The sequence below is a fragment of the Danio rerio genome, chromosome 8 (genome assembly GCF_052040795.2).
Source record: "Danio rerio strain M-AB ecotype USA chromosome 8, GRCz13ab, whole genome shotgun sequence".
Classification (NCBI taxonomy): Eukaryota; Metazoa; Chordata; class Actinopteri; order Cypriniformes; family Danionidae; genus Danio; species Danio rerio.
In genome coordinates this window covers 53,981,910-54,007,216 of record NC_141028.1, presented here as the reverse complement: position 1 = coordinate 54,007,216, position 25,307 = coordinate 53,981,910, and the positions used below count along the sequence as shown (strand labels likewise).

At 35.9% G+C, this 25,307-nt stretch overlaps 1 protein-coding gene across 3 annotated transcripts; it reads right to left on the bottom strand.

The window, feature by feature from the left end:
* Positions 1-7,944: 7,944 nt before the first annotated feature.
* On the bottom strand, positions 7,945-24,207 carry tas1r2.2 (taste receptor, type 1, member 2, tandem duplicate 2). 3 transcript variants are annotated; one of them, XM_087263863.1, is made up of 8 exons: positions 24,064-24,207; positions 23,176-23,211; positions 17,789-17,897; positions 17,389-17,686; positions 14,429-15,175; positions 13,452-13,658; positions 13,246-13,366; positions 7,945-9,167 (listed from the first exon to the last, which is right to left on the bottom strand). In XM_087263863.1, the coding sequence occupies exons 4-8, from the start codon at positions 17,656-17,658 to the stop codon at positions 8,233-8,235; spliced, it is 2,280 nt and encodes a 759-aa protein (XP_087119989.1). In that variant the 5' UTR covers positions 17,659-17,686; positions 17,789-17,897; positions 23,176-23,211; positions 24,064-24,207; the 3' UTR covers positions 7,945-8,232.
* Positions 24,208-25,307: the final 1,100 nt, after the last annotated feature.

Below are 25,307 nucleotides of genomic sequence, written 5' to 3'. Positions count from 1 at the left end.
ATGGTTCTTTGTGAAATTTCTACTAACATACATAATCTACATACTCTACTTTTTAACTTTGAGGAAAAAGGTTAGCATATATATAGCAATACTCAAAGCTTCTTTTTAACTTTTGAATATATATATATATATATATATATATATATATATATATATATATATATATATATATATATATATATATATATATATATATATATATATATATATATATATATTCAAAAGTTAAAAAGAAGCTTTGAGTATTGCTATATATATGCTAACCTTTTTCCTCAAAGTTAAAAAGTAGAGTATGACTAGCAGCACGACTTGCTGTGTCGTTGTCCGAGGTACTGAAACCAGGTAGAATAAGCTAGTATTTCCAGAGCTTAAAAACTTTTAATCAAATATACTGTGCTTATTAGATATATTTGGCCTAGTTGGTTTATACATTCATAAGGTGATACTGACACGTGTACTTTGAGTCCTTAGAATCTTTTTCCCCACGTCTAGTTTAGGTGTAATTATTAAAAGACGCGTTTTCAATCTTCTTCTACCTATTGAAAACGCCGTAGAACTGATTTGCTCATTAAAAAAAAAGTATTGACACACTAAAAAACCCCAGTTGCCTTATTTTTTTAAAGCTGAATCAAATTAACCTTATGACTTCACTGAACGCATGCTAAACTGACTTTAAACATCTTGAATAACTTACACAATTAAGTTAGAACATGATTAACATAGTTTAATGCGTTACAATTACCTGAAACCAACACAAAACATATGCTGTCAGGAATGGCCGTAGGCTACGGTTATGTGCACACTATTTTATGTGTGATTAGTAGAATCTAAAAAGTTATACATTTTTGTACTTTAAGTTTGGACATATTGTCTATAAAAAGAAGGGAATAATACGAAATACACAGATGCTTCCTTTGAAAAAAAGCACAGCGAGGAGAATCAGTGGAACGCCTTCTTTCTAGGGCCCTATCCGCCTGATTTTCCACACTTCCTCGACAAAAGAGCTGGTCCTTGGGAAAACCTTTGACGTTAGTGTATCTTACCCTATGAGTAACACGTATAAGTGCTCTGATTTCTACTTTCACATTTTCATAGCTCAGCTATTTATGCTAATGAAAACGTCAAGTCAATTCAAACTGAGTAGCAAAACCTAACATGCATTTATCTCACTGAGTCTAAAAATCTTTTATTGAAAAAGGTTCACTTTAAAATCAAGAGCAGTAGCCTAGATCTTTGATAGCCTATAGGTTGTACAATTTTCGTTGATGAAAGGGAATTAGAGGGAAATGAGGGAAAAGATTGTGATGTTGACTTCAGACGCAAGCCACGCGACAGTATGAATGGCAATAGATAGCTTAGGACTCTCTTTTTATAGTCCACAATGTACAAAAGACGTATTTATAACTTCAGGGCGCAAACATGAATATACAACCATTGCCTCTCATTACCATTTCAATGAGCTCGAACTCAAATGTTTTGCTGTACTTACTGTACTTTTCAGACAAAATGTAGGCTAAATATAAACAACATTATTTAATCTTATTAACACCAAATGCGTTTTTGAAGCCTTTGCCTGTTCTTAAAATATATGTTTGATATTGTTATAACTACACAGGCAATGACTTAACCCTCAGACTAAATTGCGTGTAATATGCCGCATAATTGTTTCAAAACGCTGAAATGCTGTCTTACAAAGTAGCGCGAAATCAGTATGAAATTGGAGCACAGCAGTTGGGTGCATGGTGGATGCCTCCACTCCATTGTGCCTCGTCGATGCTGTTTATCACGCTATTTTCACGCTTAAATTCAACACGATGCACCACATTAGCCGTCTAAATTAGTCACCACACAGAAAAAAATAAAAAAACATTTTATATGCATTAAACTGAATATAGACATAGGCTACACAACCCATAAAACTTTAAGTAAAAAATAACTAGCCTAAACAAATAAGCGGTAATTTTTGATATGCACTTTACACCCTTTTGTCTATATATATATAATTGAAATGTAATAGGCCTATGTGTTTAGTAAAGAGATCCTGGAGGTTGTCAGTAAGTGTTAGAAATCAGTAAAAAAAAGAAATAATAATGAAACTTACACTGTTTGCATGGTCTGTCAATTAAAAAGGATTAAAAAATGAAAAACAGCAGCACTTTACAAAAAAGGCCAAGGATACAAACACTAAAATTAAAATGATAATATAAACAAAGCAATCGGCCCAGATAGGTTAATATGACATTTCTTTATGGTAAAATAAACAAGTAAACATATTATTTTAACTTTAAATATGAAATAGCAATATTTAAATATGGACAGTCTTTATGCACCTTATGTAAATTACTTCTTTTTAAGTTGAAATATCATATACTGAAGAAAAAAAAACGGACTGTGTGTCTTGAGAATCATCACTGAGTGTCAACGGAACGGGTCAACCAAGAGCGAAACAAATCGGAGAACCGCCTCTACCATTCAGAGGTATAAAAAGACAAGAAAAAACGAACTAAATGAAACAAATGGCTTCCCGCGAAATTGAACTAAACAACCAGCCAACTAGATATCTGCTATATTTAATAACGCAAATCAAAAACTAAGCATATTTAATTTAGATCACTGCAAAATGCCACGCGTCGACCCTGTTTGCATTGGGCTGATCAAACATGTTCTGTAATGAATTTCTATAGACTAGACTACAGGTTATTCAGAAGGCTTTGGTTCAGTTGCACAATGCCTTCTGTTTGGTTGTGGAGGCTGAGATCTCGATCTCAAAGGAGAAGAAAAGGACATTAACATTGCTTTGGGTTTTCTCAAGGGCTGAAATGAACTAGCGGAAAGTAACTTTAAAACTCCATGAAGGATGAACCCTTTGTAAAGCTTTTCAATGAGAAACACAAGGGCTTAACAATAGACGAGCCCTCTCATTGTAAAACACTAAATCCTGTCTATGGATGCGCCTTGAATTGCAAAACATCTGCCATTTACTCGTCAGAACTTGAGGCACATTTGTATAAGAATATAAGGCCTTGAGTACACAGCTTTCGATTAAACGCAAAATGAGCTATTTTTCAAATATTTTTTCTATGGCTTGCACGAACAAACAATTTCATCATGTTCTTACTTTCTACATGGATCTTTGAAAATCCACAAACACCGCGTCTTTCTCAAAAGACTTATTATAGCCTATATTTTCGGCGGTTATTTTTCAGTTATCTTGACATTCTGAAGTTGAGAAGTGAGGAACTGTACATTGAAAAGAAATAAGCATTAAATTATTCGTAAAACACCATATAACGTTTGATGATGGGAAAAATATTGAAAAGATATGGAAGTTGAGATTCCAATCATTTTTATAACAACAACAATAATATATATATATATATATATATATATATATATATATATATATATATATATATATATATATATATATATATATATATATATATATATATATATATATATATATATATATATATATATATTAGTGCTGTCAATCGATTAAAAAAATTAACTAATTAATCGCACTTTTAAAAAAATTAATCGCGATTAATCCCATTTAAAAGACTGAAAGTTGTAATTTTGGCTATTCGAGTGTAAAATTAATGTAAACGCAAGAAAAATACTATTTAGATTCAAAATATAATTCATTATTAGAATTTGTGTTTAACTTGTAATACCCACAATAAACCATCAAGATCCTGGCTTGACAGCTATATTTATCACAGAAATTAAAACACAGGCATGTTAGTGCAATTTGAATTTCAAAACAATCAAAGCCAATAAAGAAAAAAAATATTTCCACGTTGGATTTTATGTGGTCTGCAAAAAAATGCCAAAATACAGGCATTGCAGATATGGAAAATTCTAATAATAATAATAATAAAGTATTGAAAATCTGTGCATGCCCTTGAAAAAGTTTACCAACTACCCCTCTATAAAAGCACAAAAGCCATATATAAGAAATAACGAGAGTTGACAAATTAAAAAACTACATTTTTTTTTTATTATTAAAATAAAATTATAATCCACACTGGAAATTTGGGTGCCTGTGGGTTTTGAGGGAGCCTAATAAATAATGAACATAAAAACTGCCTGCTGACGCACACAGTTAAAGTTAATTAATAAAATAAAGATAAATTCTAAAAGCAATGTGTCAGAGACCCTTAAAAACATGTTTAACTCAACATTGAAACATCAAATTTGAGTTATTCATTCATCACATTATGAGTTTCATTGATGTAGTGCTGCTAAATCATCTGGAATCAGGTACATCATGTTCTTTATTAGGCCTACAAATTCTTATATTAATTAAATGACAATCCTACCAGCACATTCTTAACATTGATTCTGGAACATTAATGTGATTCTTTCATCATTCATCATTGATTCTTGTCACCCCCCTTACAAAAAAATGTAGTCCATACCTAATTTCTACTCTAAACACAACCAAAACTGTAAATCATTTCCCAAATCAGAGGGTAATAATAGGTAAACAACAATCATGTAGGGCCTGCCTCTTCGCTGTTAGCTGCAAATTGGACTAAGGGCTGCTGAACTGAGCTTTGCCAGCACCAACAACAATTTGCATTTTTTAAGGTGCCATTGTCGGCATATTCTTAATATTCTTCAATGTTTCATACATCAAACTTTTGTCATATACATTATGATAATATATGCCAAATTTTGTAAATTATACAAATCATACAACACTACAAAAATGCTTTTATCACTAAGAGTTATTATCTTGTTTCTGGTCTAATTCTGTGTTGCCCAACTATGTAAAAAATCCTTAAGACACACTTTTAAAAAAACTTATTTTAAGAATAAACTCTAAATTTTGACTTATTATTTCTGAAAACAAGACTGTATTTGTGCTTGACTAAAAATGCTTCTTGGTTTAAGAATCTTTCGATATTTGCACAAGAAACAAGATGGCCTCTAGGTAAGAAAAGCATTTTGAGCAGTGCAAAGCTCACAAGAGAAACATTTTATTTCACAGAACCCCCATAATGCATCACAAATCTGTATGCTATACCTTCTAGGTCTGATCAGCACTTTTAATTAATGTATGAATATTTAAAACAGCTAAATAAATGAATAAAATATTAAATAGTATTACAGCAATTTTAATGCAACGCATTAAGAACACATAATCTGAATTACCAGTATTAACACCATTAGAATATATAACATGCTATTAAACTCATTTGAATTTGTAACTAGGCTAATTATAATTCAAAATTAGATTTTATGAAACCTACATATTATCATTTAATGGTATTGCAGCATACTTGATATTAATAAAATGTTTTACAATAATCATGTTATATTGCTGTTTAAGTAGTTCAAGTAGTTGTGATGGAATGAAAACAAACTTGTGACTTTTTAATCAAAACAAGTCTATGACATGTAAAGTGCATCTTGTTTATGAGCAGTCTTGTATATTATTAATTTTACAGTAGATTTTCTGTATTTTCCTGAGGTTGTAATTTTCAATATGGAACTGTACATATTGAGGAAAGTTACATCAAATCCATAAAAGGTTTCATTTTGAACAGTGCTAAAATTCAAATGATCAGTCATAAAAACAAAACAGTGTTTTAATAATTTATTCAACAAAAAATGGGCATGATTGCAACAAAATTCAAACAGAAAAAATTGTCCAAAAGATAAAATTAGACCACTAAAACAACATAAAATTCAGTTTGTTTATAACTGCAACAATATAAAAAAACATATATCAGAGCTATTATTATTTTTGGATGTATTGATATCCTCATGCACATGAAACAATTAAGTAGCCTTTTTGTAAAGCTATTCAGTTCTTTATCAACTTTAAAAAAGAAATGCATGCATCTTTGCGCAAATATATATATATATTTTTTTAAATCATCAGATAAATGGAAGTTTGACAAGGAGTCTTACCATTTAGGCTGATGTCAACATTGATGATATTCATGATATTAATTGTCACACAGGAAGCTTGTTAAACTAAATGCACCAAGACATTTTTTCTATTAAAGCAATATTTTTTTCTTAATCCTTAAATAGTGCCCTAGTAAAAGCAAACACACAATGTAATTATAAGTAAAATATCAACAAATAAATCTGAAGAGAAAGTTTGGCAACAAGTATGAAAGCATTTTATAAAATTTCTTTAGAAGTAACTTTCTTTTCCTCTTAAAAACTAATGTAAAACTTCAATTTGCCTTAAGAGGGATACCTAGGATGAAAATCAACTTTTGTGAGCTGTTTGGACAGAACTGTGTCTAGGTATAGTGTGTCCACTGTCATATTTTAGTGATAGAAACACAACAAGTCCCTTTTTAAATTTACTGACGTAAAAACAGGCCCCGAATCCCAGTGAATTTGAAGCTCACTGCAACTTAACATAGAAGTGTGGTTTCCCCGCCCTCCAAATTGATTGAAAGGTGCTATTTCTCCATAACAACATGTCTATAGAACAGTGCATGTTTGTAATAGGGAGTAAAATCACTATCTAATTCTTAATCGCTATAATCACCACGGCCCTGGCAGTAAATGCTAATGTGTTTGTCTGTGACTCATCATTTTAGGGTGCTTTTTCATCTGTGGTTCGGTTCATTTGATCCCGACCAACAGCAACAAATGATACAATGTAGCATTTTCTGCTGTCTTTCCGTCCTTTTCACAGCACACTGATTGCTTTGGTCTAAACAAGTTGAAAAGAACCAAATTGCAGTCATCTGACAAAATCCACATCACTTATTGGCCAGATGTTATTGAATGTATTTCCTAAACTGCTTATCTTTTGGTCAGAATTCACGTGGGGGAAAAATGTTAATGGAACTCCCGCAACTAAACAAACTGGCAGATAGAAAAGGTCGCTTTTGACTATAGAGGGACAACTGTGCTGGCTGATTTTATCCCTGCTCATAGTATACTATATAGTTTGTGTATACATCACTTTAGACAAAATATACATTTCGAAAATGAAGCGTGCCCCCCCCCCCCCCCTCTCTCTCTCTGTGTTTAAAAATGTTCCCATTTGAAAAAAAAAGCAGCTTAAACCAGCCTAAGCTGATTGGCTGGTTTTAGCTGGTCGACCAGCCTGGTTTTAGAGGGATTTTGGCCATTTCCAGGCTGGTTTCCTGCCATTTTAAGCCTGGTCTTAGTTGGTTCGGCTGAAAAATGACCAGCTAAAACCAGTTAAAACCAGCTTGACCAATCTGGTTTAAGCTGGACATAGCTGGTTTTAGTTGGTCATTTCCCAGCCTGACCAGCTAAGACCAGGCTGGAAAGGGCCAAAACCCCTCTAAAACCAGGCTGGTCAACCAGCTAAAACCAGCCAACCAGCTTAGGCTGGTTTAAGCTATTTTTTCCAGCAGGGTTGGCAAAGCGCTATTAACAAATATTTTTCCTCCACATCCCATAATGCACAGCACATCGTTCTACGGCAGCTGGATTAGTCCAAAAAGGCACAGTACTTTTTGCGGTTGGGTCTGTTCCAGGGTTCGTTTGAAAGCGCACAGAGACTACCTCTTCAAGGAGGTCTTGGTATGCTTTTTTGGTCCGCTTTCGATGCGCACTTGGTACATTCACACCTGCCCAAATAAACCACACCAAGACGGAAAAGGAACTCGATTCAACCAAACTAAATAAGGCAGGTGTGAAAGCACCCTCAAAAAGGCTTGAATAGACTCCACTGCAAATACATCAAATAAACTTACTTGGTATTTTTGACTCGTGAGCTTATTTCACCTTCATCCATGCCAGATTCTATCACTGACGGCTGTTTATCTGATGTAACGCAAGAGAAGAACACACGCACGTCAGAGCAGTGGGCGGGGTGAAACCACTCATTTGCATTTAAAGCCTATATTAACAGCCACATTGTGATCAGACACCGAAATGGGCAGATTCTACATTATATAATAAATTCTGACAGGTATTTTGAGCTGAAACTTTACAGACACATTCTGGAGACACTGAAGTCTTATTTTACATCTTGTGAAATGGGTAAAATTGGTGCCCTTTAACATAAATCTATTTAAAACAAACAACATTTTAATGCACAATGAAACCTAGACACTTTTTTAAAGGTAACATGACAGTGAAGAATCTAACTTAATGACATTATTAAGCTTACTCCCAGACTGAGTGTTCACAACATTGTTTCTAAATCCAAACACAGCCTCTAGGTATAGCAAACACATGTTTAATTTGGACAGGAAATAAACGCTGTTTTGTGGTTTAAGTTCTACTAATGGTTTGGGTGTAACTCTGAATAGATGTCTGAAAGTATGCCGGAGTGTTCTTATGTGGTTGGAATATTATTATGTAAGACTTTGGTATGAAGTAGCTGAAGAGAATTCCATAAATGCTGGATAACTCTGTCATCGCATTAACAAGCTGAATGTATTTGCTTTTAAGCATGAGGTATGTTGTGAAGTACACAATCCAGCTCAGGTAGTACAGGATGAGACTGAAGGTTATCGATTTTGCCTCATTGTAATTCTTAGGCAGATCTCTTCCCATGTACGAAAACACGAGACAAAGGAAACCGAGAAACCATGCTATAAACATAACCATGCTAATAGTTACAGTGTTCCCAATCTCACAGCTGAGAATGAGCTGATCTTTAAAGGTTACCGAGTCTCTGAAGGGCTTGGGAGGTGAGACAGTCATATACAGCATGCAAGAAACTATATTAATGATTGAAAAAAACCCGACAAAGAGCCACTGCCCATTGTGCTTGACCCAAAGGCTGTGCATGCTAGGAAACTTGGCAGCCATTTTGAAAATGCAAACAATTTGAAAGGAGCGCACAGCCATGCAGGAAAGAAAAACAGAGAAGAAATAGGCAAATATGACATTTCTAAGGATGCAATGTTCAAATGTTGGTTCTCCGAAGAAGAAGAACACGCTTACGGTAGACATGATCAAACATGCTAACATCAAGAAACACATGCTACCGCCAGCAGACCTGACCACCGGTGTGTTGTAATTGCAGGCAAAAAGGACAAATATGGCAATGAGGACCGTCATAAGGCATGTGGCGGAAAACAGGACAGTGATGGAGGAGGCTTCTGTGAGCTGGAGGTAGGCAACAGAACGATTCTTACAGGCTGTGCTGCCCTCATCAGACCATTCACTCTCAGCACATGGAAAACATGTATAGGGGTCCCCTGAAAAACAGCAAAGCAGAGGTGGGTAGAGAGGCCAACAAGTTCATACATTAATAAAATACACACATTTATAATTATTTTTATTTATTTAAATTTTAATTAAAATTATTTATTATTTTATATATTAAATTATATTATATAAAACAATATTAATATTATTTTAATTAATTTTTTATATATTTATTTATTATTTTTTTTATAAGGGAAATCCTGAATTTCAGACTACATCAAGAGCTGTACGTGAGTCTGTATGCTCAGCTTATATGACAAAGCCTAAACTTAAGACAAAACTAAGCAGGGCTGGGCCGTGGTAAAATAATAATTAAAAATAGCGGATCTGTGTGGTGGTGGTAAAATTAGGAAAGATTATAGGCTTTTTATTTTAAGTCATGTAAGTGAGTCTCATGCAGAGGTGGGTAGAGGTAAGTATCCAAAATCTATACTCAAGTAAAAGTGCTATGCAGTAGGTGATCTTCCACAATGCTAACAGCTTAGCATAAATCTCTGAATCACAGTCCCACCCCTGCCGTCTAGAGCCACGCCTCCTGAAACACGAGCACAGCAAAAGAACCCTCTCTCATGTGTTAAAAGTTACTAGTGCTTTTCCGGCGGAGTGCAAGCCAAACTGACATGCTATTTCAGAGCAAATATTTAGAGTTGCATGGTAAACGATATAGGGAGAGACTAGGCGGAATAGCGGTATTGTGTTTTGTTGTTAAACTAATTAAAATCTACATTATCGATGCTGTAAAAGGTCCCTTACGAAACTGAAATAGTCTTATCAATCTTTCATCGGAAGATTTTAGTGGCTGAACAACACTTCTGTGAAGATATAACCCATTTGTAACAACATTTCTAACGTTACATTAGCTTTGCGTGAAGCTAAAACAGTTTTAAAACAGAACATTACCGGTCTAAGAGAAATCCTTCATACATTGTGGCATCCTTTCTCCAGCATGCAAAGATAACTCCAATATTGATTAAGGTTTTTAAAAAGTTTTAAATAGGTTTTTACCGATCGCGCGCACATGCTTTCTCTCTCGTGAACACGCGGTGGTCGGCGGAGCTGCGAACAAACGGCTGCGCAGTTGTTCAAATGCATTTGCTGACAGACAGATTGGGCTACTTATCAGAATTATGGGAGATGTCGGCCCGACTCTATTTAATTGGATGAACATTTTTTGTTCTATACCTTACCCAAAATATAAAAATACATATAAATACATTTAGATTATTTACTGTAATCATTACTATTAGACTGTGAAGAGACTTTCAACCAGCACAACAAAAAATGCTTCTGAAGACAATCACCTACTGCACCTTTAAGTAAAAGTAATAATCGTAATAAAGTTACTTGAGTAAGAGTAAAAAAGTATCTGATGAAAAAATTGCTCAAGTAAATAGCTACTAGTTACTTTTCATTATGTATATATATATACGGTTGAAGATTGAAAATTATTTGCCCTCCTGTGAATTTCTTTTCTTTTTCAAATATTTCCCAAATTATGTTCAACAGATCTAGGAATTTTTCACAGTATTGCCTATAATATTTTTTTCTCCTGATGAAAGTCTATATATATATATATTCATTCATTCATTTTCCTGTCGGCTTAGTCCCTTTGTTAATCCGGGGTCGCCACAGCGGAATGAACCGTCAACTTATCTAGCAAGTTTTTACGCAGCGGATGCCCTTCCAGCCACAACTCATCTCTGGGAAATTTTTTATTTTATTTTATATATATATATATATATATATATATATATATATATATATATATATATATATATATATATATATATATGTGTGTGTGTGTACAATAGACTATAAAAGTATTAAAACACAACTCTAATGTACACCATGCATTTTTCTAGTATAAGCCCGATATATATAATATATATATATGGTGTACATTAGAGTTGTGCTTTAATACTTTTATAGTCTACGGTATTTTTGGGAGATGAGATAAAATTACTTTATAATACATCTCAACAAACGTAAAATTTGACAAAAAATCTTGACTTGCAATTTGCACTTTAAAATTGCTGGATTGCACACACTTCCTCCATGTTGTCCCAACACAAATCAATTAAATTAAGTTAACATTTTTACAAATTTAAGTGGAATGAAAATAAAACAATTAGTTTGTCCCAAAAACAACTTAAGAATTGTTTTGTTTCAGCTCATTTTAAACAAGTAGCAAAAGTATTTTTTTAATGTGTGAACGTGATTTATTCCATAATCAGATCATTTTTAGGTTATTGTGGTAAAAAGAAATTAGAACATTTTATCTGTTAATTTTTGTTGAGATTTAAGCAACTAATTTAAGCAGAACCACTCAATGTGATTTGTTTTATCATTGGTTTCTGTTAACGCACATATACTTTCTGTTAACGCACATATACCTTTAAAAAATGTTACAAAAACACCTTTAATATCATTTCAGTCATGTTATTTGAGTACAATTTACACAACTTCTTTTTCTTTTTACTTCAGATTATTGTGTTTTGCTCAAAATGAGCTACATAGTTAACCTTTTAAAGTTTTTTTTTAATATATATATACACTCACCGGCCACTTTATTAGGTACACGTTACTATTAACTAGAGAGCCAGTAACTAGTATGTTGGACCCGCTTTTGCCTTCAGAACTGACTTAATCCGTCGTGACATAGATTTACAAGGTACTGGAAATATTCCTCTGAGATTTTGGTCTATATTGACATGATAGCATCAAGCAGTTGATGTAGATTCGTCATCTGCACATCCATGATGCTGATTTCACTTTGGGAGAAGATGGTTACACGGTGGTCATAAAAGGATGAGCATGGTCAGCAACAATACACAGGTAGGCTGTGGCATTGACACAATGCTCAATTGGTACTAATGGGCCCAAAGTGTGCCAGAAAATATCCCCCACACCCAGGGCCAGAGCAAGCTGAACTGCTGCTCTAGGCAGAAGACGATCACGCCGCCCTCAACCTCAATGTGAAAACGAAAGTCGCCGGTTATGAAAATGAAGTGAGGTGTCGCGGACTTCCATTCTGCCGCCCTATGCGTGGATATAACTGAGGACACGCGGGTGCTGAGGGAGGTGTCGTGGACATAACTGAGGATGCGGGTGTTAGGGGAGGTGTCGCGGATGCTGCCCTCTCTATACTGCGGCCGCCTAGTGCGCCTTCTATGGCCGCACCGGCCCTGCCCTCAACATTACACCACCAGCCTGAACCGTTGATACAAGGCAGGATGGATCTATGCTGTCATGTTGTTGACGCCAAATTCTTACCCTACTATTCGAATGTCAAAAGTCGAGACTCATCAGACCAGGCAACACTTTTCCAATCTTCTATTGTCTATTTTGGGTGAGCCTGTGCAAATTGTAGCCTCAGTTTCCTGTTCTTAGCTGACAGGAGTGGCACCCGATGTGGTCTTTTGCTGCTGTAGTCTCTCAAGGCTGGACATGTGTTTAGAGATGCTCTTCTGCAGACTTCGGTTGTAACGAGTGGTTATTTCAGCTACTGTTGCCTTTCTATCAGCTCGAACCAGTCTGGCCATTCTCCTCTGACAAGGCATTTGTGCCCACACAACTGTCGCTCACTAGATATTTTCTCTTTTTTGGACCATTCTCTGTGAACCCTATAGATGGTTGTGCGTGAAAATTCCAATAGATCAACAGTTTCTGAAATAATCAGAGCAGTTTGTCTGGCACTAACAATCATGCCACATTTAAAGTCACTTAAATTACCTTTCTTCCTCATTCTGATGCTCGGTTTGAACTGCAGCAGATCGTCTTGACCATGTCTATATGCTTAAATGCATTGAGTTGCTGCCATGTGACTGGCTGAATAAAAATTTGCGCTAACAAGCAGTTGGACAGATGTTTCTAATAAAGTGGCTTGTGAGTGTGTATATATATATATATATATATATATATATATATATATATATATATATAGATAGATAGATAGATAGATAGATAGATAGATAGATAGATAGATAGATAGATAGATAGATAGATAGATAGATAGATAGATAGATAGAAGCTAACATGTTACACAATTTTATAGCTTGAAGTACTCACGAGTATAATCCACATAGCTGTTCCGTGGACATTTTTTGCACAGAAAACAGCAAGTATGAAATCTATCGTGTTCCCTTGCAAATCCTTCCTTGCACTCAGCAGAACAGTTTGAGAAAGGAACCTTTGTGGAATGAAAAAATGTGAGGTTAACATCAAAACAAGTCGGATAACTGTTTAGACAAATATTTTCCCAAAAGAAAACTTACATTGTTATGCCAGGGCAAGAGAGTGTTGTTGATGGTAAAAGTTACTTCAGGATATGTATCAAACATGCCCACTTTATCAAAATGTGGAGGATCTGTTTCAGTATGCCAGAGTATGATCGCAAAGCTGATAGTTGGATCACCATTTGCGTCATATTTCACCTGACGGCCATTGAGTGGGAAATCCAGCTTCTTTATTTGTTCAAGAAGCTAAAATGGCCAAAAAATAAAAAATAAATTAGAGCAACATAGGCTCCAATCTGAAAGCATATACATTTCTGGAGGTCGTGAATATGTAGCCTGAAGTACGTATGGCTGCATTTCGTCTTTAAAATGAACACAACGGGCGGTATGATGCTGTTCGTATGCTGTTCGACCGCTAACCTCCGTATGGACAGCTTTCCCGCTGCTAACAGTTTGTCCAGTTAGCTCGCCATTTACCTTGGCAGACTTGAGACGCACAGAGGAGTTGACCACGATGATGAGGTTCGAGTCCGAGTTTTGTCAAGTAAAACAAAAACAGAAGCCAAAAAATAAAATAAACAAGTAAATAACAGGGTGAGCATGTGGTGGAAATGTGTTAAAAATCAGAGGGCTTTTTTCTTTTCTTTTTCTAGATTGCCTTTGAAAACTTTAGTTGGGTTTGGGGAAGTGGGGAGCGGTTCTATCGGTGCTTTTGACAACATTATTGTGGGGTTTAGGGAAAGAAGAGGGTGGGTGAGTCGATCGGTTAGTCATTACGACAGTGGCCTCTGGTGGATTTACACAGCATGTGCGACTGGCACTAGCGAGAGAAATTTGAAATCGTATCCACCGGCCTCTTGTAAATTCGCGAAAAACTAAATCTGCAAAAAAAAAAACTTAGCTCCTGGGACATATTTGGCGCTCTCCAGAAATGTATATAGTGGTACATTTTCAGAATGAGCCCAGGTTGAAGTAACATAATGATGATACTGAAATCTTATGATTAATTTACTCACCATGTAAGGCTTAGCTGTTGTGTTTTTGTCACATACATTCACGTCACACTGCAGGACTTTATGCAGTGCGTGAGCTATGGTATATATGGCCGAATAGATACCGAAAGTGAATGTTGGATTTTCAGTTATAATCTCCTCTGCAGTCAACAATGTGCAGCAATCGCAGTCTTGATTACATGTCTGGCTTTTGACTTCACCCATACCATGATTATGACCAGCATCATCAACTGATCGCCTTTCTTTATAGATGAATTCATTGAATCCAGGTAACGACAAAAATCGCTCTGTAATGCCAATGACTGTACCAATTTTCTCAATCCCTGGCTCCCTTGGTAGCTGCTGATTCATTGACCATGTTTCACTCGCAATCCATACTTTGTCACGAACGTCGTTTGCTATCGCTGCTTTGATAATGTTGCTGGCATACTGCTGTTCAGCAAAAACAACGATGACATTGACGTTAAGCATATCAATCATTTCAAACGTTAGACTGTAGTTTGTCTTTTGGCTCAAAGCCTCTTGATAGGCCAGACAAATGCCAGAGTTGCTTATAAACGTGTTAAACAGCCTTAAGCCATCTTCACTATAATCATCCTGGTCACCAAGAAAGGCGACCCAGTTCCATCCAAACCACTGTATGATCTGAATAATCATATGTATCAGGTCTTTGTTGCTGGGCACTGTTCTTACAAAAGACGGGTACATGAGTTTATTACTCAACGAATAGCTGGAAGCTCCATAATTCACCTTTGGAGAAGAAGAAAATGATGCTGTTTATTGCAGTATTTCTTAAAATAAAGACAAAAAGGTAACACTTAAGATTAGCAAACAGATATTCTTCAATAACTGACAGTTTCCTTCAGAAATATCACAATTAGCAAGGTAGTTGTCAGTACACATTGTTAAAAATATCTGTAAATTAACAGTTTTCTGTATTTTGAATTGTATTATGGGTCTTTTCTAAGTTTGACCTGTGTGACCTAAGTGATTGTAATATATATATATACATAATTATATATACAAAATTCCGCTGCACAGATTCTGACACACACATCATCACATCACCAAATTACTCCTGTGCTACAACAATTATACTGGCTTTCTTTTAAATAACAGATTGATTTTAAGACCTTGATTTTAACATTCAAATCAGTGCATGGGCTAGCATCCGGCTACATCTGTGATCTTGTGGCTCTCGCCACCGCAGTCTTCGTTCTGCATCAGGACTTGCCCTATATCAGCCACGCTGTAAACTTAAGACCATGGGTGGGAGGGCTTTCTCATACAATGCGCCTAAGCTGTGGAATGCACTCCCCATCAGCTTTAGGAATGCTGCCTCTCTGGACTGTTTTAAGACTAACCTTTTTAGCATTGCTTTTAACTTAAGATGATGATTTTGTTAACTTTTTATTCATATTTTTATTGTTTTATTGCATCTTTTATTGTTGTGCTGTTTTGCTTGCCTTGTTTTGGTAGTATTTTGCCTTGCAGCACTTTGAGTTTAAGAAAAGCGCATTACAAATAAAATGTATTATTACTATTATTATTGTCAGGGGTATTATTGTAAATTACTAGGGGTATGACTAGACGCTTAAAACCACGAGATGAGACAAGACATGAGATTGAGTTCACGAGAACGAAACAACACGAGATGTTCATGCTATTTTTTCAGAATCCTTAATGATGAAATATATGGATGTAAAATATCTTTTATATGTAAAATGTCTTATTCAACTGGAAAAAAACTGCTTTTTTTCTTTCTTTTTAAAAAAAATTGCGATATAACACAATTACCATAAGGAAAAATTTGATTAACAACTTTCATCTACATGTATAGAACAGAGCACAAATAATAAAAAAATCAATAAAATAATAATACAAATAAGTTAAGTTTGTTTATAAACTAATTTCGAGAGGATCCCGTGCTTATGATTGTCTGCAGCCGGTCCAGCATAATTCAATTTATGATTCACCAATCAGATGATTCCTAAGCCACTATAAATACCCTAAGTTCCATATAACAGCCATCTTCGTTTTTAAAAATCCCCCCTTCCACCCCTACTCCTCCTCCTTTCTTGGATGGGTGGCACGGTGGCCCAGTGGTTATAGCACTGTTGCCTCACAGCAACAACTTCACTGGTTCTAGTCTTTACCAAGCCAGCTGATATTTCTGTGCAGAGTTTACTTGTTCTCCCCATGCTCACGTGGGTTTCCCTCGGGTTCCCCAGTTTCCTCCCACCATCCAAAAACATGCAACTTAAGTTAATTGATTAATCCAAATCAGCACCAAAGACATGCTCCTAGTATGTAGTTATCTCTTTAGAGCGATCACTATCTGTTCATTAGCTACTACAGCAGGGGAGTTCTCAAGATCTACCTGAGCTCAAACTCCCCTCTCACCTTGCAAATGGGAGGGAGCCCCCGGGCTCGAGAATCTTATGAGCTTAGGGCTCTCTCCCAGGACAGCATGCCAAACATGCTTTATAATCTATCATAGTCAATTAACTTAAATTGCAAGTTTTTGGACGGTGGGAGGAAACCGGGGGACACTGGGGAAACCTACGCGAAAAAATTAAAGAAAAAAAATCCAGTCCACAATTACTTTTTATAACGAAAATTAGTCATTTTGTGCCTTTTTTTCACCAAATCAGTGACTTCATTAGAGAATTTGGCAATTAAAGAGTTAAAACCCTGTAATGAAAAAAACTGAGGTTGATTAACAGATTTAGAAAAAGTGAGCAGCACTTTTACAGCAGTTTAATTTAGTGGATGTTTTTATCCCGAACATTACAAAGGGGTAGTAAATTTGAACAGTGCACAAGGGCTAATGGTAGTGTTAAAGGATCTTAACTAATAAAGAACCTAATAAATAGCCATTATGGTAATAATATGCATCTCAAATATGTGTTTTAAAATATAAAGTCTTACCTTAACTGAATAAATAATAAGTAAATATTTACCAGTGGAATAAGGTCCATTGTGATCAACGGTGCAATAGTTATAGTGGTTGTGCTTCCATATGGCCCTGTTAAAGCAATAACTTCAGGTTCGTAGTTGTTGAGTTTTACTTTAGGTTTTATCGATCCATTTTTTGAGATAAAACTTAAAACTGAAGGGAAATTCTTTGTGTCAGAACAGTGGTCAAAGATTTCATAGCCCAGAGAAACATTGGGAAGAAGAGTTGTGGAGTTGTTAATCTCCTCAACTGCAAACCTCATCACTTGCAACATCTGATAGCCAGATTTTGAGAAAGTGTATCTAGAAAACATAAGCGGGATTAAAGTCGATATTTGATTCACAAATGTGACTTTGTGTGAATGTGAATTAAAGAAATGCTACTGCAGAAAAATGAGTTCTTACCTGAAACATTCAATGGCTTCTGGGGTGAACAGATGTGTTGCAGGTTTACCTTCATGTATTGGAAAAAGCCCACCTAATAAGTAATCTCCCTTCAGGCTGAACTCTGATTCTAAGCAAGAAACGACATTAATAAAGGCCAAAAGGAATGAGTAACATGGAAGCATGGCTTACAATGAACCATTGGTTGTAAATCTGGACCCTGTAGTGAAATTTCGGAGAAGTCAGGCTCATATACATCAGTTCAATTTGCTTAAAACACAATTCAATTTGCTTAAACCACTATATTCACTGATAAAAAGAACAATTTCCATATTGTTGAAAAAGAAAATCACATTCAGCTATTAAGTAGAGCGTTACACCACATTAAAAACAACAGGTGCGAAATATATCATTTAAAATAGTTTCAAATAAAGCCCTTTTAATTTATAAAATACAGTTAAATAATCTAAAATCTTAGCTTCAGAAGGAAAATATGAAAATAAGGACGTTTCCTATTAAAGCTAGTCAACATACACAACTACAGATCATTCAGACAACATTAAAATGGAGAACACAAATTCTTAAAAATGCATACACAGAAAAAAGTATAAGTTGGCATTTCTGTGTGGAGTTTGCAAGTTCTCCCCGTGTTCATGTGGGTTCGCTCTGGGTGCTCCAGTTTCCCCCACAGTCCAAACACATGCCATATAAGTGAACTGAGTAAACAAAATTGTCCTTAGTGTATGAGTGAGTGTGTGTGAATGCAAGAGTGTTTGGGTGTTTTCCAGTTCTGAGTTGCCCAGACCTATAAATTAAAAAAAAATATGAATTCCTTCATTTGCTTTTCGGCTTAGTACCTTTATTAATGAGGAGTCGCCACAGTGGAATGAACCACCAACTTATCCAGCATATGTTTTATACAGCGGATGACTTTCCAGTTGCAATCCATCACTGGGAAACATCCATACACACTCATTCACACATATACACTACAGATAATTTAGCTTACTCAATTCATCTGTACCGCATGTACAACCGGAGCACCCGGAGAAAACCCACACTAACACAGGGAGAACATGCAAACTCCACACTGAAACAACAACTGACCCAGCTGGGGCTCGAATCAGCGACCTTCTTGTTCGGTTGTGAGGCAACTGTGCCCACTGTGCCACCGTGCTGCCCCCTAATTAAAACTTAATAAAAAGTTATTAACTTGGAGTCAAAAAAACTTTTAGAATCAATGCAACTGGAAAAATTTCAACATATTCTGCCTCAACACTGTCTACATTCTGAGCTGTCTATAGCTTGCTCTCTCATCCTTAAATTGTTCCTTTCCCACTCAGAAAGTTTCCATCCATAGGTAAAATTGAATGCACCTGTCTATTTTAGCTCATATTTTGTATAGTTACAGTAGCTTGTTAGAGAACAAGCTTATATTTTGGACAGCCTGTTTGTGTGTGAATGAGGACATTTGAGCAGTGTTTAACTTTTGTTGTTTGTGTTTACTGTTGTGTTCTAGTAGTGAGAATGTTTTTTCCATGAAAGGTGAATGATGTCTAATCGTCCGAATTTGTTTTATAGGCCATTGAGTATTTGGTTCAGAGAATGGTAGTTTAGTGTCTTAGCAATTGTGGAAAAAAAATGTTATAGGCAGAATTATCAGAGGAGTACCAGCACAGCTAGATGACAGAGAATCTAGCATTAAAATCTGGCATAAAAAGATACATATTGACAGGTTGAGCATCTGTGAGATGTTGCCAAAGTTTTTTTATTTTTTTTATTTTCTTTGTTCCATTTCTTTCTTGTTATTCCAGACAGACAGAAAGATGATCAGATCAGATCACTGGTGGAGCACTGGCTGTTGTCTGATTCCTTGTAATTTCACTGTATAATTACAATTAATGTCGAAATGTTTGAAAATGTACATTTATATTTTAAACTGACATGCTACAAAAAATATAAAAAATTACAGACTTTAAACCTTTCTTTTTTATTTTTGTAAAAATAATAGTGGCTTAGGACAGTGTACAGTTAAAACCAGAAATTTAGATACACTCAAAAAAAAGGAACATAACCATTTTTTTTTTTAAATGTGTAATGGTAAATCATACTAGACGGTTATTATTTTAGGTCCGTTAGAATTACCTAAATCATTTACATTTGCTAAATACTTTTTTAATTAATTTCTTATTAATTTTTAAATTAATTTCTAGACAGTCAAAAGTTTACATACATTTCCTTGGTATTTTTATTATTATTATTATGTTGCTTTGCTTTTAAACTCTATAACTTTGGTCAAATGTTTTGGGTATGCTTCCACAAACTTCTCACAATGGTTTGAAGAAATTTCTTGAAATGTCTTGCTCACACAAGCTTTTTCAACTCTTCCCAAAAAATTTCTATAGGATTGAGCTCAGGGCTTTGTGATGGCCACTCCAAAACATTCACTCTGTTGTCCTTAAAGACCATTTTAACTAACTTGGCAGTATGCTTAGGGTCATGGTGTGTTTGGAAGACCCATTTGTGGCCAAGTTTTTAATTTTCTGGGTAATTTTAAGATGTTGCTTCAGTATTTCTACATAATGTTCTTTCTTCATGATGCCATCTATGCTGTGAAGTGGACCAGTCCCTCCTGCAGCAAAACAGCCCCACAACATGATGCTGCCACCCCCATAGTTCACAGTTGGGATGGTGTTCCTAGGCTTGTAAGCTTTCCCCTTTGTCCTCCAAATGTAACACTGGTCATTATGGCCAAACAGTTCAATCTTAGTTCCATCAGACCACAGGACATGTCTCCAAAAATTAGTCTTTTTTCCTGTGTAATTTAGCTAATTGTAATCTGGCTTTTTTGTTGATTCTGGCTTGTTGATTTTCCCATATTGTCACACAAGGAAGCAGTGTGTTTGAGGTTTTCCTTAAATGCTATTCTACAGTTGTGCCTCCAATAAACTCAAATGTTGTCAATTAGCCAATCAGAAACTTCTAAAACCTTGACACCATCATCTGAGCTTTTTCAGAGGCATAATAATCTTATTGTATGTAAACTTGACTTTCAAGAAAAGTTATAACAATTTCTCAAAAGTCTCTCTCTCTCTCATTATTCTGCTATTAAGTATAACATAAACAAATTTGATAATCCTAACTTACCTAAAAGAGAAAACGTTTAGTCACATTAACATCTGACTCTTTTAAAATGGTTATGTGCCTATTTATAGTGTATGTAAACTTCTGATTTCAACTGTGTGTATATATATATATATATATATATATATATATATATATATATATATATATATATATATATATATATATATATATATAGCCAGCAGTGAATAGCTTGGACTGTGGAGAATGTAAAACATGTAATGTTCTCTGATAAGTTCACCTTCACTGTCTTTCCCACATCCAGGAGAGTTATGGTGTGGGGAAGCCGCAAAGAAGCGTACCACCCAGACTGTTGTATGCACAGAGTGAAGCATGGGGGTGGATCAATGATGGTTTGGGCAGCAATATCGTGGCATTCCCTAGGCCCAGGGTACGTCAATGCCAAGGACTACAGAACTGTTCTGAAGGATTATGTGCTCCTTGTGGTTAAAAAATCCTGAAGTTGATGGTTTAATGAACATGAAAGTGAAGCTGAACATCTCCATGGCCTGCACAGTCACCAGACCAAAAAATTATTGAGCCACTTTAGCGTGTTTTGGAGGAGCGAGTCAGGAAACCTTTTCCTCCATCAGAATCCCATAGTGATGTGGCCACATTTCTGCAAGAACAATGGCTCAAAATCCCTCTGGCCTCTGTGCAGGACTTGTATCTGTCATTCCCAAGACAAACTGATGCTCTATTCAGTTTTTTCATTTTTCACTGTTACGTTCCTGCAAAAAACTAGGATCAAAATCATTTTTAACAAGTAACACTTTTCGAAAAAATACACACACTGTAATGAATATAATGTCAGATGCCTGTCATTCCACTTCAAGCCCTGTTTGGGCAAGCAACCAGAATCAAGAAAATAGATTAAATTATGTGGTCACATGTACACTACCTGACAATAGTGTTGTCGCCCATCCAAGTATTAGCAGGCACGTGCACACACAGGGCTCAACCTGTGCAGTGCACATGCCCTTTTTATTCTTGGATAGAAAGTGCCCTTCCAAATGATCTGAAGTGACCCAGTGATACCCCCCCCCCTAGGTCTTCAAAAATGTTTAACCTGCACATGCCCCTTGGAAGGTCTCGGCACGGGCCTGAGTATGAGGTACAACAAATAATAACTTGACTTCTATTTGATCATTTGGTATCAGAAGTGGGTAATATAAAAGGCAAAGGCCTCTAGATTATGCTTATTTTAACAAAATAAAATATGATCATGTCTTGATTTTTAATCATTTAATTAGGACAGTAAGGTCTGACTTTGCATAGACAAAAGTCTTGTCACTGAACAGAAATAATGTCCAATATAGAATATAAAGTCATGGTGCAGTGAAAAAAGAATTAATATAGTCTGATTCCCATGAGCTTGGACGACTGCATCCATACATCTCTGCAATGACTCAAATAACTTATTAATAAAGTCATCTGGAATGGCAAAGAAAGCGTTTTTGCAGAACTCCCAGTTCATCAAGATTCTTTGGATTCATCTTTAATGCCTCCTTCTCCATCTTACCCCTGACATCTGGTGTGTAAAACAATTGCCAGAGTAATTGGCAGATCATTCCACAGTGGCGACCCCTAATAAATTAGGGAATAAGCTGAAGGAAAGTGAGTGAGATAGATTCAGCTTATTCCCTAATTTATCAGGGGTCGCCACAGTGGAATGAACTGCCAATTACTCTGGCAATCGTTTAACAGTGTCAGCCTGTGCAGTGTCAAATTATCAGCCTCTTGCCCTAAACAAAGCATTAAGTTAAAAGTATTCATATAAGGCTGGGGTGTCCAAACTCGGTCCTGCAGGGCTGGTGTTCTGGAGAGATTACTTCAAACCCTAATCAAATACAACTGAAGCAGCAAACCAAGCTCTTACTAGTTAAACTAGAAAGTTGGAGATAAACTCTCCAGGACTTCAGCCTTCAAGACCAATACCCCTGATATAAGGAAACAAATGTAAAAAAAACCGATACAAACTATTAGAAATTAAAGTAAACATGAAGATAAACATCCCCATTAATCTATTGTTTTATAAAACATATTGTTATTGAAGCACAACGGTGACCTTTAGTCAGGAAGTTGGTTCACATATACTTTACATTTTTAAATTTGCTTAAGCCAGTTCCTACGTCTGTTCATACAATTTTGCATATTTGGCAACATTTTAGATTTGTCACCCAATCATTTTCAAATTACACCACCAGTGTGGTTTATGTGACAACTGTGTTGAAAGAGAGAGAAGAGGCGAGACAATCACAAACCTGCTCAGACTGCAGATTGTGATCAGCCATGAGAAGCTACAACATGGAAAGAGATCAAACTTTTAAGGTCCTGTTTACATTAATACTGCATCACAGGTTTTTATCGTTCAAAAATGAACCAATGTAATTATAAAACCAACTTCACCTCAGTAAAGCAAGCTAGGTGGATTAGCGCTATTCAATAATGTTTTGTTGTTACACTAAATAAAAATCTACATTATCGATGCTGTAAAAGGTCCCTTATGAAATTGAAAATAGTCATATCAATCTTTCACCGAAAGATTTCAGTGGCTGAACAACACTTCTGTGCATATAACCCATTTTTAAAACAACACAATCTACATCAGCTTTGTGTGACTAAAATATTTTTAAAACAGAACATTAGTATACAAATACATTTAGATAATTTATTTTAATTATTACTATTGGAATGTGAAGAGATTTTCAAATAGCTCAACAAAAAAAATAATGTTCCTGAAGACAATCACCTACCGCACCTTTAAAGAGCACCTATGATGCCAAATCAACTTTTAGATGCTGAATGCACAGAATTGTCTGTAAGTATAGTGTGTCCACAGTCATTTTGTAGTGATATAAACTCAAGAAGTCTCTTTTTTGCAAATTTCCAGATGTTAAAATAGCATCCAAATCCTAGCAGTTTTGAGACCCGATGTCTGTCTCTGTCACTCGTGCTGTTTCATGCTATTGTGCTCAAACTTTACAAAACACTTTCCGGAGACACCACAAGACTTGCATCTTGTAAAAGAGGTTAAATAGGAGCCATTTAAAGCAAATTACAATCTAAAAAGCAATAGGCTATACCATGCTAAGAATGAGCAAAATTCATGGAAGTTAGCAAAATGAAGTATAAAAATAAACATAGCCTACCTCAGGTATTCAGTAATATTTTCAGAGTTTCCTTCGTTTGAAAATGCTAGGGGAAATCGTTTGTTGTTGCCATTCCACTACACTCACTATGAACGCTACATTTGTTTTGTTTAGTTTTATAGTCACCTGTCCTATGCTTTAGTAGCACACTGAGGACATCTGCTGGTTATAAGGGGGTAATACAGAATGAATAGCAACTAAAAATAGATTTTTTTTTAAGGTGTGGATGCAAATATACTTATTGCTATATTTACAGTTATAATGGTTGGTGTGAATGGGCCAGTAGAATCATACAAAAGTTTCTTTACCTCATTTATGAAATGTGATTAACAGTTTTTGTCTGTAAAGAGTTTCATTCATTCATTTTCTTTTCGGCTAAGTCCCTTTATTAAACTGGGGTCGGCGCCAAAGCGGAATGAACCACCAATTTATCCAGCATATATTTTACGCAATGGCTACCATTCCAGCTGCAACCCATCACTAGGAAACATCCATACACATACATTACGAACAATTTAGCTTATTCACTATTCATCTATACCACATGTTTTTGGACTGTGGGAGAAACCGGAGCACCCAGAGGAAACCTACGCCAACACAGCAAGGACATGCAAACTCCACACAGAAATGCCAACTGACCGTGCTACCCACTGCACCACCGTGCTGCTCTCTGTAAAGAGTATTTCTTTTTTATTCCAAAATGCTGCTGACAGTATTTACAATATAACATGAGGTGACAATATTTTGTTTAATGGTTGGTGTTAATTGTTTTCAGAACACAAAGTGTTACAATCCGATTGTTAAGTGGTGACGTGTTGGTGATGTCCCTGCTGAAAAATCCAGCTTAAACCAGCCTAGGCTAGTTGGCTGGTTTTAGCTGGTCGACCAGCCTGGTTTTAAAGGGGTTTTGGCCACTTCCAGGCTGGTTTCCAGCCATTTCCAGAATGGTCTTAGCTGGTCAGGCTGGGAGATGACCAGCTAAAACCAGCTTGACGAGCCTAGCTAAGCTGGGAGTCCAACCAAAACCAGCTATGTCCAGCTTAAACCAGGCTGGTCAAGCTGGTTTTAGCTGGATTTGGCTAGTCATTTTCCAGCCTAACCAGCTAGGACCAGGCTGGAAATGGCTGGAAACCAGCCTGGAAATGGCCAAAACCCCTCTAAAACCAGGCTGGTCAACCAGCCTAGGCTGGTTTAAGCTGGATTTTTCAGCAGGGGTATGTAATACTGTTTCCGGGTCCAAGCCG